At 37.7% G+C, this 21992-nt stretch overlaps 1 protein-coding gene across 1 annotated transcript in view; it reads left to right on the top strand.

The window, feature by feature from the left end:
- The window catches only part of LOC148846582 (adenylyl cyclase), a 57662-nt gene that overhangs the window by 15216 nt on the left and 20454 nt on the right, over positions 1-21992 (top strand). The window contains exons 5-7 of the mRNA XM_088955982.1: positions 833-903; positions 989-1095; positions 16262-16383. Coding sequence (XP_088812108.1) covers positions 833-903; positions 989-1095; positions 16262-16383 — 300 coding nt within the window. The remainder of the gene's footprint in view (positions 1-832; positions 904-988; positions 1096-16261; positions 16384-21992) is intronic.

Raw genomic sequence — 21992 nt, 5'->3', positions numbered from 1 at the left:
TAAAAATATCTTTATTTTTTCTTTTTTTTTGAGAAAAAGCTACATATTCGTCGATATAAACAAAAATGTTACACTCGTACCAATTAATAAACTTTTAACAGTACCAAAAGTTATACATAACAATATGCAAAAGATGCTCAGAAAATTCATAAAGAGTTCCATTGTCAAATGAAAATTAGGGAGGGCTAGAGCTATGGCTACAAAAGAAACTCTTCCCAAACCCCTCCTTATTTAGCCACCGAATTTTGATCCTTGGAAATCCACCTTAAGGAAGATGAGAAAGAGGCAAGATTATCACAAACCTCATGAAGTGTGCCAATTTCCATAAAATTTTTTCTTGTTGTTGATCAAAGAAAAAATGTGCTAGTTTCCATTGGCCAGAACTGGTTCTTTATGCCCATCTGATGTATCAACTGAATCTCCAAGAACTAAAAGTGAAGGAAGTTGCATGGTATTGATAATTCTTGACTCAATTAGCAAAGCGATAAACTTAGCTTTGACAGCATATATGCTTGGTCAGTTAGACCACTGAAATACTATGGTGATACCTTTGGTTTGGAGAAAACTACCAGAATTCCATCTGGAACTTGGTTCCTCATAGGACTTCAAAGAATAGAATAATCTAGCCATTTAGAATAGGCACATGTGGCAGCTTCATTGCTAATCACGCAGTCTGGAGTCCAAATATGTATGCCATTTGTATGGAATTTAACCGAATATGCATGTAAATCACCCATATAGTTGGGACATGGCTTAGATGATGATGATTTTCATGGTTAAGTTTGACTAGAAAATTATTCGAAGGTAACTAATCTTCAATATATATTTTTAGGTAAGAAGACGCTGTGGGCACATAATGTCTATGGGTTGACTCCAAGTATTGGCTCTGTGCATTATTTACTGGTAACTGTGATTTTCAGTTTTCATATGTTGAATTTTGCTCTCTTTTCTACTGTTGCTTACAATGAGTGGTGTTATGAGACTGCAGCTGTATGCCAAGGAGCACAACAATGCTAAGCTCATGATGGATATCATGAAAAATCTTAAAAGGAACTCTTTGCCATTGCAACCTGGTACAGCAGACATTGTTTTTAGGTACCATGTCTACAATAGCTACTTAATGCTTTTCTTCTATCCTTCAAAGGCCTAGAATCATTTATTTTAGCAGATGGTAATAGCTATTTGATCTCAATATATCTTGCTATGCTGATTGTAGTGCATCTAGTAAACTTGTATTTCATGGGATATCTCCTCTCCCTGACAATAATATGGGCTTGACCCTTGTTTTGCAGCTTGTTGGCCAAAATGGTTTGGCACACTTCCTGAGAAAGGGATTTGTGCAGCACCTATAAGAAATTTTAAGAAATTGGAAGAAACGAAGGTTTGAAATATCGATATGATATGTATCGTATTAGTATCGACCATAACTGGCTCGGGATACAGTCATAGTTTTCAAGGCGTCTAGGCGACACTAGGGCGCCTAATCGCCTAGGCAATAAAAATTTTATAATAAAAAACTGAGTTTTGGCTAGTTTTCCTAGTTTTATATACCATTCAGCATGTATGTTAACTGAAAAAATAACAATTCTTTTTGTTAAGAACATTAAAGTTCCTCTAAAAATGTGACAAATCATCACATCTAAAAGATAAAAATCTTTTACATATATTAATTTCATTATTTTCAAAAATAATACTACCTATAATAAGTATTATTAGAGCAATTTCATATTAAGTAGCAGCTAAAGAAGGTTATTAACTTTATATGATAAATATTCAAGATGGAAAGTAAAATAGAAAAAAAAACAATGATGGAGTTTCTGTTTTATTTAATTAGAGAGAGAGAATAAAAAAAAAAGAACTTTATTATTCTATTCTTTCTTTCCTCTTTCTTTTCTTTTCTTTTCTTTGTTTGTTTGTTTGTTTGTTTTTCTCTCCTCAAAACCCTTTGATCTTTTAAATTTCAATAGTAAAACATTAAAACAAAGTATAATTGATATATATATATATATATATAGCATATAATAAAATGTATTAACGCATACATTAATAAGATACAACAATATAAATGATTGTATAAAAGTCGTTCGCCTTGCAATTTTTGTCGCCTAGGCAGGCGCCTAGTTGCTAAAAGTCAAGGCATTTGGGCGAGGTGCCCAATTAAGGGTGCCTAGTCACTTAGGCGATGCCTTGACAACTATGGGATACAAGGGGCGTGGTACAAATCGATACACAGTGATACGAGGGGCGTGGTACAAATCGATACATAGTGATACAAGGGGCGTGGTACAAATCTACACAGTGATACAAGGGGCGTGGTACAAAGGCGACTCATAGAATCAAGAATGCAATATATTTTACATCACATTAGCTACTTGAAGCAATGCAATTAAGGAAAAAAAAAGAGATTGTGGGTTTTACATGCTTGAAAATGCTTTATATGTTTGCTTTTATTTTTAAATTTTCATTTGAATATGCTTTACAAGTTATGTTTATGTATTTTAATTTTAGATAATGGGTTTTTTAAAACATTTATTTTAAAACTTAAGTTTATATTTTTTTATTAACATTATGTTTAATATTTTTTATTTTTTTGCATTTTTTTAAAAATGTTTTGGCATTTTTTTGAATTTTCTGAATTTTTTGATTTTTTTAGTTTTTTTTTAATAGTTTTGTGCTTTGCGCTTTTAAAGCACGGTACGACATGCCTTTCTACAAAAAAATGAGGATAAAAATGTTTTGGCATTTTTTTGAATTTTCTGAATTTTTTGATTTTTTTAGTTTTTTTTTTAATAGTTTTGTGCTTTGCGCTTTTAAAGCACTGTACGACGTGCCCTTCTACTAAAAAATGAGGATAGAGTGATCGGAACCTAGGTTGCCCAACATCCAACACGCCCAAGTCCTAAATACACCCTTAAGCCACTAAGCTATCTTGCCATCTTGCTTCTTTTGATAATAAGTAAAATAAAATAACCTTTATTAACTTTAGTATCCACTTGCAATTCAAATAAATAATACATATTTTTGTTTAACAACTCCAACTAAAAATTAAAAAGAATAATATTCAAAATTAGTATTTTATAAACTAATGGAATAAGTAATCTATCAAATCCACATTAGTATAAAAGATGATTTTAATCTCAAGAAATTTATACAATTAAATATTATAAATAGAATAATTATTTTAGTACTTCAAATTTATAAATTTGCACATATGTCTCGTAAAATTTATATATGTTAAATTATTAATTAATATTTTATTTTACATTAAATAACAAGGTATTTGTTACTTGCAAAAATAAAAAATGTTTACAAAACATTCGAGAATGTAATATTAGATTGGGTCAATCAACTCTACTAATCTACATTTATATGAAAAATGATTTTTAATTTCAGAAAAATATAGAATAAAAATATTAATAATTGAATAATTATTTTTTGTAATTAAAAATTACGAATTTTCATATGATATCTATCTTAGAAGTTTTAACATATTTTATATATTTCAATTTGAGATAACTCCAACTAAAAATTAAAAAGAATAATATTCAAAATTAGTATTTTATAAACTAATGGAATAAGTAATCTATCAAATCCACATTAGTATAAAAGATGATTTTAATCTCAAGAAATTTATACAATTAAATATTATAAATAGAATAATTATTTTAGTACTTCAAATTTATAAATTTGCACATATGTCTCGTAAAATTTATATATGTTAAATTATTAATTAATATTTTATTTTACATTAAATAACAAGGTATTTGTTACTTGCAAAAATAAAAAATGTTTACAAAACATTCGAGAATGTAATATTAGATTGGGTCAATCAACTCTACTAATCTACATTTATATGAAAAATGATTTTTAATTTCAGAAAAATATAGAATAAAAATATTAATAATTGAATAATTATTTTTTGTAATTAAAAATTACGAATTTTCATATGATATCTATCTTAGAAGTTTTAACATATTTTATATATTTCAATTTGAGATTATATATTTTTATAAATTATTAATTGATATTTTAATTTATATTTGAGAATTTAATATTTGGTTGACTTTTTTGTTAATGTAAAAAAGTAAAATAGAAAATAATTGATATAATAATTAAAATATAATAGGTGCATATGTTTTGTGTTTTGGATTCTTGATTGATGCATTATCAATAAAATTGTTTGATATCTATGCATCCTACTATATTAGTTGTAATATATTTGTTCATATACACAATTATAATATATGTTTTTTATGTATTTATACATTATTTGTGGCTTTATTACCTTAAGTTTAGTGTTATTAATGTATTTATGGAGTTCGTATGCATTTCCCTAGCGTATCCAAGTGTTTCCATATTTTTCATTTGTATTCATGCATTTCCATAGTGTATCCGTATCCATATCTGTATCTGAGTTGTTCAATATGATACCCAATATTGATACTTTGGTCCTTGGAAGAAACTACTAGAGAAATGGGAGAAGGGAAGAAGCAAAAAGATTGACTTTTATATATTGTTTTTCCAGAAATTATTAATGTTTGCCGTGAAAGAAAAAATGGAAGCAAGAAGATTGACTATGCATTTTTTTACAGATTAGTAACTGCTACCCATGAGCATGAGAGAGGTCCAAGGTTTGATCTGATTCAAGGCTGGATCTATAACAGTTTTTGAGGGAAACTGAAAAGTAAATGGCGGTATTAAGGGGTTAGGTCCAAGGTTTGGGTTTGAGGGGCTGGGGGGAGTGGGATAAGGGTTTGTTTGTAACAGTTTTGAGGGACACTGATAAGTAAATGACAGTAGTAAGGCATTAGGTCCCTAGGGGCAAGGTCTAGGGAAGCAGGATATGTTGCTCCTCATATCTGTGTTTTGTGCATGAAAGATGGGGAGTCGTGTGGTCACCTTCTTATAAATTGTGAAGTAGCCAGAAGTCTGTGGCAATTCTTCTTGGACATCTTCTACAGAGGCAGTTTCCATTGGGCTCCTCCCAACTCAGTGTCTGACATTCTTTTGCAATGGCCTGGGTGTACCTTGAGTAAAAGTAGTGCTCTTTACGGGAAGGCTATTTTCCATGCGGTTTTCTGGTGCATTTGGGAGGAGTGCAACAAGCCCATTAGGGAGGCTGAAGCTGTTGAAGCCGAGATGCAGGCCTTGCTGGTGGGGATGAGGTGCATAAAATCCCTGAATATTTCTTCAGTGGTGGTGGAAGGAGACTCTGTTTTCGGTTAGGAGAAGAAGAAGAGAAGAAGAAGATGAAGAAGGAGAAGAAGAGACAAAGGATGTGAGAGTCGAAGACAATCTTAGCTGGCTGCGCCAGTTCTATTATATTAAATAGTAGGGCGACTAAACAAAATAAAATAAAAGGAAAAGGACAAGAATGCCCCTCTGCGTCATATAATACAAATTACATTACTCCCCCTCAAGTTGGGGTGTAGATGTCAATCACCCCCAACTTGTCACAAAGATCATAATGTCATAGTGATCATAATCCTTTAGTAATAACATCTGCAAGTTGTTCATCAGAACTAATGTAGGGGGCGCACACTTGCCCCTTCTCAATTTTCTCTTTGATGAAATGCTTGTCAACCTCAATATGCTTGGTTCTATCATGGAGAACTGGGTTGGCTGCAATGTTGATGGCAGCTTTGTTGTCATAGTAGAGTGACATAGGATCATCAAAAGGAAATCCTAATTCACTCAATAGGTTCTTGATCCACAGTAATTCTGCAATTCCATGAGACATAGCCATGTATTCTGCCTTTGCACTTGACCTGGCCACCACATTCTGTTTTTTGCTTCTCCAAGTCACAAGGTTTCCACCAACAAAGACACAATATCCACTAGTGGATCTTCTATCATCCGCTGAGCCGACCCAGTCTGCATCTGTGTACACCTCTACTCTCATGTGCCCATGCTTCTTAAAGAGTAAACCTATTCCTGGGAACTTCTTCAAGTACCTAAGAACTCTGTCTGCTGCCTCCAGGTGTGCCTCCTTGGGTGCATGTGTGAATTGACTGAGGACACCCACAACATATGCAATGTCAGGCCTGGTCATGGATAAGTAAAGATGCTTTCCCACAAGTCTTTGGTATTGCCTTGGATCTTTCAAGGGCTCACCACTGCAATCCCCAAGCTTATGATTTGTGTCAGTAGGTTTAGCTCCTAACTTCCCTGTATCCTTTAGGAGATCTAAGGTGTACTTCCTTTGGGAATTGAAAACACCTTGTTGAGAGCGAGGGACTTCAATACCAAGGAAGTAGCATAAATGCCCTAGATCCTTTACTTTAAACTTTGTAGCAAGGAATTTTTTTAATCTCTGAATCTCTGAGACCCAGTCTCCAGTCATGACAATATCATCTACGTAGATAATCAGGGTTGCTGTTTTCTCTTGTTCCCTCTTCACAAAAAGTTTATGATCAGATTGGCACTACTTAAAGCCCATCTATTGAATTGCCTGGTGAAACCTAATAAACCAAGCCCTTGGAGATTGCTTTTGACTTGAGTCGAACTCGAGCTCGAGCTCGAGCCTGGTACTATTCGGCTCAGCTCGGCTTGAATTCACCCCTAGCAGATAGAAAAGCACGAAAAGAAGATGAGACATTCTCATAGGACAAGAAGTGAGATATAGGGTGGTGTATGGTGCATGATCTGACACTCTTCCTTTTTGCAATAGGAAAGTTCAAATCACAACCTGAAGTGTCAATATCAATAGGTTTAGGAATATCAATTGGAACAATAATACTTGGGTGAGGTGAAGGATCCAACCCTTGAGATTCTGATGGCATTGGTGGCATAGTTCATGGTGGCTCTGTGGCAATTGAACATTGTTGGCCTTGATTTTTGTAGTGCAATCTCTAGAAGACACGAAATGGAGGAGGATCGGGAATAGAAGACAACAAAACTTGAGTTTGACTCTGTTTCTCCTCAACTCCACTCTCCCTCTGAGGAGAAGCGGGAAAATAGAGAAAATCTTCAAAGAAAGAGACATCCATAGAAACAAAGTATTTTTTTGACATAGGGTCAAAGCAACGATAGCCTTTCTCAGAAAGGGGATAACCAAGAAAAATACACAAAATAGCTTTGGAGTCAAGCTTACCACAAGTAGGAGAAAGATCATGTACAAAACATTTACATCCAAAGACCCGCATAGGGATAGGAAACAGAGGAGCTTTAGGGAAGAGTAGCTGATGAGGGGACCCATATTCCAATACCCGAGATGGTGTTCTATTGATGACATGGGCAGCAGTCAGGACATCATCCACCCAAAATATTTTGGGAACATTCATCTGTAACATTAATCCTCGAGCAACTTGAAGGAGATGTCGATTTTTTCTCTTTGCGACCCTATTTTGTTGTGGGGTTTTGGCACATGAGCTCCTGTGTTGAGAGCCATAGGATGCAAAGAACTCTGTGATGTCTCCATGGAAGTATTCCTTAGCATTATCTGATTGAAATATTCGAATCTTGGATTGAATTTGAGTGTAAACCATACGCTGAAAGTCTTTTACAATTTTAGGTACTTCCTCCCGTGAATGCATAGGATAAACCCAAGTGTAGCGAGAGAAGTCATCAACAAGGGAAATAAAATACTTGTAACCATTCTCAGTTGGGATATTAACCGGTCCCCACACATCTGAATATAGAATGTGAAAAGGAAATTCTAATCTTTTATTACGTAAAGGGAATGAGGTTCTACAATGTTTACTCAGTTGACACACTTGACACTGAAAATCACTAACAGACATAGACTTAAACAAATATGGAAACAAAAACTTCAACGACTCAAAAGACATATGGCCCAAACGGTGGTGCCACAAAACAATCAGACTCTTACTCGACGGACTCAAAGACTCTGAAGCTATAAGACCAACTTTCTTCTCCAGCATGTAGAGACCATCCACCATGTTCCCTCTACCAATCATCCTCCCGGTAGCCAAATCCTAAAAAACACAAAAGTGTGGAAGAAAGGTTACGAAGCAATTCAAAGCATGAGTAGTATTATTGATGGATAACAAATTAATAGGTAACTTTGGAACATGTAGGACATTAGATAAGGGGAGGCCAAAAGGCAAAGATATAGATCTTTGACCAGCAATGGAGGGGAAGAATCCATCTGCTAGCCTCGCTTTATCTCTACCAGAGAGAAGAGAATATGTTTGAAATAAGGTTGACTTACTAGTCATGTGGTTGGATGCACCAGAATCAATAATCCATGGGGATTCCGGGTTATCAATAGACACATGGAAAGCTGAGGCAGAATTACCTGAAGAGGAGGCAAAGGAAGTAGAAGGTGTGGGTCTAGAATCAGCATTGCGGAGAGCCCTACCATATTGCTCTAAGTGGTCACAGAAGGAATTGATAATATCTTCCTTTGGGTCAGAAAAAGAGGGACAACTCTGAGAAGTACTTTGATGTTCATGAGATGCAAGGTTAGCCGAAGTAAACTTCTTCTAGTATGGCTTCTTGCTTGGTTCTTGTGCTAATTTCTTACCCAATACCTGTGCCCGTTTTGGTTTCCCATTCAATTCCCAACAGGTTTCATGGGTGAGCCTAGATTTTTGACGAGTGCACCATAGTTTGTCTTTATCATCTGCCTTTTTCTGATTTTCCCCTTTTCTTGGTGCCCCAGTGTTACCCCTTACAGCATGAGCAATAGTCTCCCCCTCAGGAGGGTTCATGGCAGATTTCCTACTCTCTTCAGACTGAACACGTGCATAAACCTCTTGGACAGATGGAAGGTCTTGCTGCCCAAAATCTGAACAAGAATAGGTTCATACACTGGATTCAAACCCAGAAGGAAAGCGAACACCCTTTTTTGTGACACTAACTTTTTGTATGCTTTAGCATCCTTTTCACTTTCCCAATCAATGTTCTGATAATAGTCTAGTTCTTCCGAAACTGAAGTGAGAGCAGAATAATAGGTCGATAAGTTCCTTTCTCCCTGCTTACATGTCGAAGATTCTGCTTGTAGCTGGTAAATTCTAGCATAATGCCTCTGCTTTGAATAAGTTGCTTGCGCTTGATCCCATATTTCTTTTGCTGTCTCGGCCCACATAAAATTCTGTTTGATGGATGGTAACATGGATGTCAAAAGCCAGGACATAATCATGCAATTTTCTTGGTCCCACTTATCGTATTTGGCAGTACCAGCCCTAGGTTCCTTTATTTTCCCATTAATATATCATGCCTTACCCCTGGCTGTGATATACAGCCGCATCTCCTTAGGGGTAATAGTCATTGGGAAATTCATGGAGTCATGCCTACTACTCATTCCACCTTGATTCATGGTGATTCCCGAAGTTACAAAATCTTCAGAATTCATAATTTCAGTCAATACACACCCACAAAGAGAAATTTACAGCCCTCACTCTAAGTGCAATCAGAACCCAATTTCAGCTTATGTAGAAATACACTTTGACAGAGCAAATAGGTCTCCAAGGTTAACAACTGCTGTACCAGTCAACCACAACAAGCTAATACACACCAGTGTAAAGGTCTGTCAAACATTCAGACCTCTTCCAGGCAATACCATCCACATAAAAAAGCATCAATTGAAGCTACTGCAGTACCCTGTCAATTTAACCAGGTCACTCATGACCTACGAGGTTTCAAACCTTACAGTTTTGGATCTACATATCCACAGAGAAGGGTCAAACACCCCTTACACCATTCGGTCAATGCAAAACCTAGCCTGTCCTTGGACTTACTGCCAAGAACCGAAGATACAAAGAAAAATATTCTTGCCCCTGTTCAGTACGAGCAACCTTTTTGAAGATTGCAACCCAGAAGTAATAAAAGGAAAGAAAAGAAAGCCACAGACCTCTAGAAGAAACTTCAATCAACCATCCACAGATTTCTGGAATTGCCTTCTTTTAGATTTCAGGTGAGTTCTGAGAGAAGAGGGGCCAAAGTGTTCTCAGGGCTGAGACGAGTTTGTTCCTGGTACTGTTCCTTCTCAGGGCTGGGCCGAAATGTTCTCAGATGTGCTACGACCAGAGAGTGGATTTAGAGAGTATCTTCCTGCTCTGATACCATGTTTTCAGCTAGGAGAAGAAGAGAAGAAGAAGAAGAAGAGACGAAGGATGTGAGAATCGAAGATAATCTTAGCTGGCTGCACCAGTTCTATTATATTAAATAGTAGGGCGACTAAACAAAATAAAACAAAAGGAAAAGGACAAGAATGCCCCTCTGCAGCATATAATACAAATTACATCAGACTCAAAGGTGGTAATTAGCTGGTTGCTAAACCAGCAGGAGGGGCCTTGGAGATTCTCTTATCAGCTCAATGAAATCAGGGTTATCCAATCACAGTTAGCCTATGTTTTCAGGTGGATTTCAAGAGATTTGAACTCAGTGGCAGATTCTCTAGCTAAATCTGTGGTGGATAGGGACTTTTTGTACAAGCAATATAGAGCTTCCTCTTTAATGGATTGGGAAGATTTTTTTGGTTTTTGTTTTTTCTTCAATGCTGGATTAATGTATCTCCTATATATCCTTCCCTCCTTTTGTTAATGAAAGTTACCCTTTCTCAAAAACAAAAAAGAATGAAATTTATACTTTTAACAAAAAGTAAATGTGATTACAATTTGTATATAATGATGATTTCCTTTAGGCTTTTACCCAACAAAATGGTCTGAACCTAAAGTAGTCTATAATTAAAAAGGCTCTCAGCCTACTTTAGTTTTACTTGGTGGTAATTACACTTAATCACAAGACAATTGAGCCCAACTGATAGTGAAACAAAATGCTTAAAGATGATCAAGCACCATTGTTAGTTTTGTACTTGCGACCATTTTGTGTACCACATCCTCATATGGAAATTGTCCTAATATATTGTGTCATTAACTACCTATAGGCTTAGTTCATTAGAATTTCTGGAGATGATTGTCCATATTAGAATGTAAAATTTCCAAAAGAGCTGCTATACTCTTGCATTTATGAAACATGGCATTATGGCAAACTTTTTATTCAGTTGTAAAAAGATTGTAATCTTTTTCTTTCTTTTTTTTTTTTGAGATAAGGTAAGGTATTCATTCTTTCATTCAACTTGATTCACTGTGTACAAGTATAATCCCGTACATGAGACACTATACAAGCAATCTATTATCATTTGTTGCTCACCTACTAACAATTACAAAAACAACGTAGTAGGGTAGTAGGTTCAAAAAACTATGATGGGAAATGTTACTGAAATGATCTGTAGCTGTCAGCCATGAGTATATGCTTTTTTTTTTTTTTATCAATAACAGAACCGTTTTTGATCAATAACAAGTACAACAGTAGGGAGAGGTAGACACTCTTAACTCTCCCCACAAGGAATAACAACATTACAAGATAGCCCAAAACATTTGATTCCTTCCCACCCTTTGTTTGGCAAGTTCAAGGCACATCTTTTAACCTACTGCAGTCTCACTTCCATTCCTTGAATAATCCACCTAAATTTCCTTTTTTCATTAATGAAGCTCCACAAGACATCATCCTCATTCTCTAGCCAGCCTATTGCCAATTTTGAATCTCCTTCAATGATCAACCTGCACATGTTCAGTTCCTTAGCCTGTTTGCATCCTCCATAACAGCCAAAATCTCTGCTTGAAGTGAATCCCCCACACCAATTGGGCCTGAAAACAAGGCAATAACTTTGCCATCCTAATTCGTGAGGACTCCTCCAACACCTGAAGGGTCGGGGTTTTCTTCACTGCTACCATCAAAGTTCAACTCGATGAATCCAAGAGCTGGAGGTCTCCACAGTGGAAGGGAAACAACTTTGCTAGGAGCTGAAGCTTCCACTTCCTTCCAATTATTTATCAATGCCATTGTAGAAACATCAGTAAAAGGCTCCATAGATTTCACCCACTGCACCACTCGTGTAAACCATATTCAAGCATGTAAACCCTCAATCTCTTTTTTCCTCAATTGCATTGCTTCAAATAGCTAATGTGATATAAAACATTTTGCATTCTTGATTCTATGAGCTGCCTTTGTAGCAAGCCCCTGGAGGCAAATCCAAACAAGTCTATGTTAGTCTTAAATTCTTAATCCCTATTCTAAAAAAAGGATTTTATAATTTTAATTTCCTTTTAAGAAAATATTTTATTAGGATGAATGGATGAACAACATTAGCAAATAGGGGGTTCTTGAAGCTTTGGTCAGCAAGCGAAGTGAGCAAAAAAGAACAAAAAATGCACTTTGCCTATGCACTTAGTAGCAAGCCCCCTTTTTTGATTAGTAAAAGAAATTTTGTTAATTCAGAAACTGATTTAGAATTGTAAATTCATACAGCATACCATGTAGATGCGCGAACTGCAGCCTCTCCAAATAGCTCACAAGTAAACTAGCAATAAATTACATAAATCACAGGTGAGCCCAAAACAATTCTTCCCTATTTACCCCTCGTGCCTGTTTGTTTCCTCTTAACTCTTATCTCTTAAGAGGAATCTTTTAACTTTAAGAGAAAAATGGCTGTTCATTTCCCCTTATCTCTTATCTCTTAAAGTGCAATCATACAATTTTTTGTTTTCCAATGGTACTCCCCAAAAGACACAAAATCTCTAATATATGGGGTCAAACTAGATATTTGATCATTTTCAGAATTCAGAATTCAGAGTTCAGAACAACATTTTCTGTATTCAGAGTTCAGAGGAAAGAAAAGTTCACCAATTCCAATATACCTCTTAATGTAATTATTGGCTTTCAGATATCAGACTTCAGAGCAAACGAACAGGCCCTTATGGCTAACACATTAGCCAAAGCATTTGTTGGTCTCCCCACCCACTGTATGGAAACCGACATATTCCTTGTCAGCCATTAAATTTCTTAGTTTCATTCTTGTAGCACCATATAGTATCCTCGGGTTTTTCAGCCGGCCCACCACCACCTTGGGATCCCCTTCAATGATTAAACGCTCTACCCCCAATTGGTTTGCAAATTGGACCCCTTGTACAACAGCTAATAGCTCTTCCCTAACAGAATCTCCAACTTTTATTGGTCTGAGTAGAGCAGTACCACCTGTCCAATCTCATTCCTCAGAACATCCCCCATTCTGATAACCCCGGGTTGCCCAAGCTACTTCCATCAAAGTTATGCTTCAATGGGCCTTCAGGCGGAAAGGGACCACCTTGTAACTATCTTATTCTATGGAAGAACACCTCACTACTGCTGTCCAGTTTCTCCAAAGGTCATCATATGAGAATTTATGAAAAATTTCCAAAGTCTTCAGCCATGGTATTTGCCCTATTCAACACATAGTTCTTCAGTTTCTGCCTACTCCCTTTCCTTCCTTGAAATATTCTAGCATTCCTCAAGGGTCTCAGTAGCAAGCCCCTTGAGGCAAGCCCAAACAAGTCCATGTTAGTGTCTTAAATTCTTAATCCCTACATGAAAAATATAATAATTTTAATTTTCTTTTAAGAAGATATTTTATTAGGATGAATGAATAAACAACATTAGCAAATAGGGGGTTCTTGAAGCTTTGATGAGCGAGTGAAGTGGGCAAAAAAGAACAAAAAATGTACCTCACCTGTGCACTTAGATGCGCCTTAAATCACTGGGGATTCTACAAATACAATCGAGTGGCTGGAGAGAAGGATGGTAGACATAGGAGGCTGGCTCATTACCTGATTGAGGCTAGAGACATCTTAGCTCTAAGGATAGCAAATCTGTTGTGGATTCCTAGGGAAGTGAATGTAATAGCAGAATTGCAGATAGCCTTACAGAATCTTCTGCTCATTTAAACCATTTGTATAGTGATCAGCACCTACCAGTGTAATTTCTGAGGCAGTTTCTCTGTTCTTTATTTCTTCTGTACATTTCCTCATGTACTCGTTTTTTTTTCTTTTGTTCTTAGAAGGCAATTAAAATTATAAAATCCTTCTTTTTTTGTATAGGGATTAAGAATTTAAGACCCTTACATGGAATTGTTTGGTCTTGCCTCAAGGGGCTTGGTTGGGGTTCTGGGGCAGACTGGCAGTGCCCCTGGCCCAGCCACTAGGTTCAAAAAAAGTGCAAACAATAAAAAGTCGCATGCCTGGGCTGAAGCGCAAGGCACACCAGGTGACACCTAGGTGCACTAGGTGTGTGCCTTTTGAAAGTGCTGCACTTGGGGCCTAGGTGAGGCGTATACTTTATGCACCTTGCTTGTGCGCCTAGGCATGCCTTTTAAATCACTGGTCAGACATCTGTCAAGTGCTACTGACCACATCAAAAAAGCCACCTTGTATGGTATATGAGCTTGCCAGAATTCCTTTTTATGGGAAATTTATATATTTTTTTTGATGAATTTTATGGGAAATTTATATTTGAACTATCAGTTAGCTTCACACACAAAGATTTGTAGAGAATATATCTGACCCGATCTGGATGTGGGGCAGTTCTATTTATAAGACTGCAATCTATAGTTTTCAAGGTGCCAAGATGAACCTAGGCGACAAGGGAGCGCCTAGTTGCCTAGTTGCCTTGTTGCCTAGGTGCCCCACCTAGACATCACTTAGTGTCTAAAAAGGATAGAAAAACAAAGGGCTGATCCCCTGTTTCTCTTGTAGGAAAAGAAGTAAAACGGCCAAAAGTAACATGGAAAATATGGGGTGAAGCCCCTATTCTTGTCTTTCAAAAGTGAAACCACAAAAGGGAAGACTCAAAAATGGTGAAGGGGTGGAGCTCCTGTTTTAGTTCTAGAAATAGGAGAAAGAAGAAGGGAGGACCCTCTGTTTTAGTTGCAGAAATAGGAAGAATAAGAAGGGCTGGAGCCCTTGTTTTTGTTCCAGAAGAAGAAAAAGAAGGGCTGGAGCCCCTGTTTTTGTTCCAGAAAAAGGAAGAAGGGGCGGGGCCCCTGTTTTTTCTCCAGAAGAAAAATACCTTCTGTGCATAGTTTTCAAGGCGTCTAGGCGATTCTGGGCGACACTGGTGCGCCTAGGCAACAAAAATTTTATAATATAAAAAACTGACTTTTGGCTAGTTTCCTAGTTTCATATACCATTCAGCATGTATGTTAATTGATAAAATAGCAATTCTCAGCAATGTGAGGAGGAAATTTAAGTGGCTGGTGCAAGAGATGGAAGTTAAGATTAGTTGGGTTAAAAGATCAGCTAATTCTTTTGCTGATGGATTAGCTAAACAAGGGGTGGAGAGGGAATCAATGTTTTGAGCTCAGATGTAATTTTATTGCTTCTGTTTTTTCTTTTCTTTTCTTGAGGCTCATGTTGTAATTGGAAGATAAGAAAGTTTGTCTTTCTCTTTGTAATTATTCTCATGCTGAATTAATGAATTTGTTATTGATAAAAAAAGCAATTCTCTTTATTAAGAACATTAAATTTCCTCTAGAAACGTGGTTAATGATCACATCTAAAAGATAAAAATCTTTTACATATATTAATTTCATTATTTTCAAAAATAATACTACTATAATATGTATTTAATAGAGCAAATTCATATTAATTAGCAGCTAAAGAAGGTTATTAACTTTATATGATAATCATTCAAGATGGAAAGTAAAATAGAAAAAAAAACAAGGATGGAGTTTCTGTTTTATTTAATTAGAGAGAGAGAACAGAAAAAAAGAACTTTATTATTCTATTCTTTCTTTCCTCTTTCTTTCTTTCTTTCTTTCTTTCTTTTTCTCTTCTCAAAATCCTTTGATCTTTTAAATTTCAATAGTAAAACATTAAAACAAAGTATAATCGATATATATAGAGCATATAATAAAATGTATTAACACATACATTAATAAGATACAGCAATATAAATGATATTATAAAAGGGCCCGCCTTGTCATTTTTGTCACCTAGACGGGTGCCTAGTTGCTTAGAAGGGCACCTAGTTGCTAAAAGTCAAGGTGTTTGGGCGAGGTGCCCAGCCAAAGGCGCCTAGTCACCTAGGCAATTGGTTGGTGTTCCTTGCTTAAGACTTCGAACTTTGTATCACTCAAACCCTGTTAGTCTTCTTTGGTTCTCAACTTTTGAATATCTCACTCAGAACCCTAATAAAATAAGCAGCTTGAAATAAAAGATGTTATTTTGTGAACAAAATAATAGAATGATACAGTGCATCATGCCTATATTAATATTATATACTAAAGTATAAAAACACATGAAAACATTATAAACTTTGTATAAGTGGTATATAAGCCACTTGGTGTTTGGTCGAGGCGAGCCCTAAAAAGTGACTAGACACCTAGGCGTCACCTTGACAACTATACTGTAATCTATTACTATATGTTATTGTTGTAATTGATCTACATTATGATTTCATAATTCACTTGCCCCAATTTCAGCATTTGTTACAATACGAACAATTGGGAGTTGATCTCAAAGTATTCAAAAAAGTTTATCAAGGCTGGGGTGAAACTGCGCCGAACCACGTTTGACACTTGGATGGAATTTGCTGCCAAAAGAGGTTCTCTATAACATCTCTCTTTTTACCTATTCGTATTTAAAGGAAAGAAATCTTTTTTTTTTTTTTGATAAGTTAAAGGAAAGGAAAGGAATCATTGAAACAAACTCCTAATAGAAGTACTGATTTAACATTTCATTGTGCACGGAACAGTATATTTTGTTGTTATTTATTGTATTATGTAACCTGCAGTCAATCTTAAGTGCAACGGAACAAGAATAAAATAAACAAGAAAAGAAAAGAGAAGAGAAGAGAAAATAGGAGAGGAGAAGAGAACAGAGAGAATGATGGGGCTCAGAGTCAGTTTCCTTATCTATGCTCAGGTTGTATCTATAAAAGGAAACTGTCTACAAGTCTAATGACCAGAATACCCCTACTTAAGTAATCTGTAGTAAATGGACAAAACTACCCTCTATTCTTTATACATTTATATTTCTAAGACTCCAAATCATTCTGGAGCGTAGATATCATATAACTCCATCTTGTTACATATGTAATCCATTCTGACTAGTAGAAGATCAAGACTGTAATCAGTCTTGAATCCTAAAAGGTTTTAGGTTTGTAAAACAGAAAAGAAGATGAGAGAAAAGTGAGAGAATAGAAGAGAAGCAAGAGAACACAAGTTGCTGAAAGGAGGGACAGATTCTAACAGATCTGCCGCCACCACTCTCTTAATATTTATAGGTTTATGTTTAGTACATGATGAAAGGACACATCTGCCCTTGGTACTTACATAATAAAGAAAGTAAATAAAACTGAAATAAATAACAGCTGAATTAGCAAACTGACTCAAACTGACACTACTATAACTGAAACAAATACTGCTGTCCTACGAACACAGTGGGGACCACTACAGTGGGGCCCACATCAATGTTCTCTACACTCCCCTTCAAGTTGGGAATAAATATCTATCATGCCCAACTTGGATAGGTCTGTCTCTAACTTCTTCCTCGGTATAGCCTTGGTGAGGATATCCGTGAGCTGCATATTGGATGTGATGTACGGAAGACACACTTCTTGTGATATAACTCTTTCTCGCACAAAATGTCGATCAACTTCGATATGTTTAGTTTTGTCATGCTGCACTGGGTTGTGGGCTATATTAATAGCTGCCTGATTATCACAATACAACATTAAGGGCTTTTCATAGTCAATACCCAACTCTTCAAGTAGTGACCTCAGCCATAAGATTTCAGCTACTCCATTAGCCATTGACCTGTATTCCGCTTCAGCACTGGAGCGGGAAACAACACTTTGCTTCTTACTCCTCCAAGAGACAAGGTTACCTCCCACAAGGGCACAATATCCAGAGGTAGACCTTCTGTCATCAACACTTCCAACCCAATCGGCATCTGTATAGACTTCCACCCCCATGTGATTATTGTTCTTGAGTAATATACCTCTACCCGGGCATCTCTTTAAGTATGCTAATATTCGTTCTGCCGCAAGAAGATGAGAAGTTCTAGGGGAGTGCATGTACTGGCTGACAACACTAACTGCATAGCTGATATCCGGCCGAGTGAGACAGAGATATAGAAGCTTTCCAACCAACCGTTGGAACATAACTTTGTCCTCAAGAGGATCCCCACCCTCTGCACTAATCTTGTGATTTTGTACGATGGGTGTGTTGGCCGGCTTAACACCCAGCTTTCCAGTTTCCGCCAACAGATCTAGAACATATTTTCTCTGGGAGATAAAAATCCCCTGCTTGGATCTAGCAACCTCAATACCCAAAAAATACCGTAGTGCACCAAGATCTTTTACCTCAAACTCTTGATGAAGGAGCTGCTTGAGAGACTCAATCTCATGACTGTCATTTCCTGTCACCACAATATCATCTACATATACTGCTAGTAGTGTCAGAGAGGACTCCATCCTTTTGATGAATAGTGTATGATCTGACTGGGCCTGTACATAACCAAACCTTCCAAGGGCTAATCTGAACCTATCAAACCAGGCTCTAGGTGACTGCTTCAAACCATACAATGCCTTGTTCAGTCAGAAAACCTTCTTACTTGTCTCTGTATCATAGAATTCAGGAGGCAACTGCATGTAAACCTCTTCTTGTAAGTCTCCATTCAGAAAGGCATTTTTAACATCCATCTGAAACAGGGGCCAAGAATGATTTGCTGCAAGGGATAACAAAACTCGAATGGTGGTCATCTTGGCTGCTGGGGCAAAGGTCTCCAAGTAGTCTATACCATAAGCCTGAGTGAATCCCTTTGCAACCAACCGGGCTTTGTATCTTTCAATAGAGCCATCAGCATTATGCTTCACAGTGAATACCCATCTGCATCCCACCGGTTACTTTCCTTTTGGTGGGTCAACCAGTGTCCAGGTATTATTCTTCAATAGGGCATCCATTTCAACTTGCATTGCATCTTTCCATTCTGGAACCGATAAGGCTTCTTGCACTGTTCTTGGAATAGGGATATCGGCAATGGAAGTGAGATAGGACCGGTAAGATGGTGATAGACGATCATAGGATAGGAACTGCGAGATGCTGTGAGCTGTAGAAGTGGTGCAATGTCGTTTCCCTTTGCGAATGGCAATAGGGAGATCAAGGTCATCCACAGGAGGGGAAGTGGCAACAGCGAGAGGTATCTCAGTAGGCTCTAGATCTGGAGCCGCAGAAGGAACTGGATCTGGCCGGGACTGCCGAAGACTAGGATCAACCTGCCTGCATCGCCTATGATAGACTCTCAACTCCGGCTCCCTCTGACCACCCTCACCACTACAACCTTCATTACCCAGTGGAATAGGTAAAGGAACAGCCCCACTTCCACTCTCACTACTCTCCCCTGAGGAAAGAAACTCAAAACAGCCCCACTTTTACTGCTCTCCCCCTGAGGAGAAACCCTAGGATAATAGGGTGTCTCCTCAAAGAAGGTGACATCCATAGAGACAAACCGTTTTCCTGAAACCGGATCATAGCAGCAATAACCCTTTTGAGTTTGTGCATAACCAAGGAAAATGCATTTGGATGCCTTAGGGTCAAACTTGGAATGATGAGGCCCGAGAAGCTGGACGAAACAGGTACAACCAAAGGTTTTAAGGGGAACAATGAACAACTCCTTGTCTGGGTAAAGAAGGGAAAAGGGGGTTCTCATATCAAGGACCCGGGAAGGAACTCGATTAGTGAGATAAACTGCCGTGAGGATAGCATCACCCCAGAAGCGAATAGGTACATTGGAGGTAAACATAATGCTTCTAGCCACCTCCAAGATATGCCTATTCTTCCTTTCGGCAACGCCGTTCTGCTGTGGTGTATAAGGGCAAGTGCTCTGGTGAATAACTCCATGGCTACGAAGGTAGGAGGTCAATGGTTGAGCAAAGTATTCCTTTGCATTATCAGATCTGAGGACTTTGATTTTAGTTCCTAACTGAGTGAGAATCATCTGATGAAAGTTTTGGGTCAGAGCAGGAACCTCATTCCGAGAACGCATAAGATATACCCAAGAAAACCGGGTATGGTCATCAACAAACAGTATAAAATATCTGTACCCACCCATAGAAGAGATATGATATGGCCCCCAAACATCAGTATGCACAATATCAAAAGGGAAATTACTCCTTTTATTACTTAAAGAATAAGAAGTTCTACAATGTTTGGCAAGCTCACAACTCTCACACTTCAACTCTGATAGCTCAACAGACTCAAATAAAGCAGGAAACAGACTCTTCAAAGACTTAAAAGACAAATGACCTAATCGGTTATGCCAAAGCATAACCGAACTCACAAACTGGGAAACAAAAGACTTCTTATCCACTGACTCTTCCCGTCAGGTACTCTCTCCAAGAAGATAGATCCCGTTCGTCTCACGGCCAGTTCCAATCACCTTCCTCATCTCCAAATCCTAAAAAACACATCAGTCAGGGAAAAAGGTTACTGAACAGTTCATGTGTTTGGTAATGCTACTAACTGAAAGGAGGTTGGTATCAAGCTTAAGAACATGCAAAACAGAAGATAAAGAGATAGTGTCTGATAACTTGATGTCCCCCTTGCCCGAAATGGGAACAAGAGAGCCATCGGCAATGGATACTCTATCCCGACCAGAGGACAAGTGATAAGAAGTAAACAAAGATGGCAAGCTAGTCATATGGTCAGATGCACCTGAATCTATTACCCAGCAGTGATCAGTATTACCTGGAGCTGAAGCATGGTAAGCTGAGGCTCAAGTACTTGAATGTGCAAATGCAGATGTAGCAGGAGCTGATGGGGACTGGGATGGCTGAGCTGAACTTCCAACTTCCTTTTCCAACTGTATGAGGGCAGCCCGAACAGCAGCTAAAGTCTCCAGGGATGTACCTAATGAGGATGTTGAATCAGTGTTCACTGCCATATGAGCATTACCTTTCTTATTTCTCAGTTTTGCTGGGACCAAGTGAGGATGTAGCTTCCAACAAGTATCTTTTGTGTGCTTGGGTTTCTTGCAATGTTCACATTACCAGATCCCGTTTATCTTCCTTCTTCCGGTCCCTTTCTGAGTCACCCCCTGGCTTGGGTTTAATAGCTGTCAAGGCTGGGAAAGAAGGCTGAGGCTGCATCATAACTTTCCTCCTGATCTCTTCACTATGCACCAAGGAGTATGCTTGAGAAAGGGTCACACTATCTCTTGTCAATATCTGTTGTCGCACAATGTCATATTCTGAATTCAAACCAGCCAAAAACTCAAAAACCCTATTCGTCTCAACTTGTTTTCTGTGAGTCTGTGCATCTTTGGGACTCTCCCACTCAAGGGTCTCCAGATGGTCAATCTCATGCCACAAGGATTTCAAGGTAGAGAAGTAGACAGAAACTGGCTTCTCTCCTTGTTTAAGGCTATTCACCTCACACTTCAGTTCATAGGCTCTGGTAACATTAAGGGGTTGGAAATATGTTTCTTTCACAACATCCCATATTTCTTTGGCTGTCTTTGCCCACAAGTAATTTCGGTTGATATGTGGCTGCATGGAATTACACAGCCATGCCATAACTAAATAGTTCTCTTGAACCCACTTGGTGTATATTGGGTCCTCCTTGGAAGGTTCTTTCACATCTCCCGAGAGGTAACCCAGCTTTCCCCTTCCTCCAATAGCCATCATGGCTGATTGTGCCCACTCCAAATAATTTGACCCATCAAATCTCATAGTTGTAATCTGAAACCCGGTTTCAGATACATTACCATAACTGTGGTTTCCAAAACTACTATCTCCCTGACCCTTGAACTCCATCTTTGATCAAGATTTAGTGGCTACAAACTGTTATAGCAATTATACCAGAAAACAGAGTCAAGGAAGTAAGTCTAAAAGCTTATCCGAAACTGATCTGATCTGAAACTGATATGATCCAATCAGAAATACCAACACAAAACCGATGTGATCTGAAACTGGTCTGTTCCGATCAGGAATACCAACACAAAACTGATCTGAAATCAATCGCCTATCAATCTGAGATGCTGTTATCTGAAACCACTACTATGGGGCCCACTACTGTGAGAGCAAAAATAGGGTTTCAACTGTAGGTTTGAAGAAAATTAGTGATTTGAAATCACTAAAGTGCTCAGCTGCACTCTCCAAGCAGTCCGCACCAGTGGGACTTGTCGTAGGGCACTGTGAAACCCTAAAAACTA

The sequence above is a fragment of the Nelumbo lutea genome, chromosome 7, assembly GCF_056320005.1.
Source record: "Nelumbo lutea isolate HS-2025 chromosome 7, American lotus-T2T, whole genome shotgun sequence".
NCBI classification, from domain to species: Eukaryota; Viridiplantae; Streptophyta; class Magnoliopsida; order Proteales; family Nelumbonaceae; genus Nelumbo; species Nelumbo lutea.
This window is presented reverse-complemented; position numbering and strand designations above follow the sequence as displayed.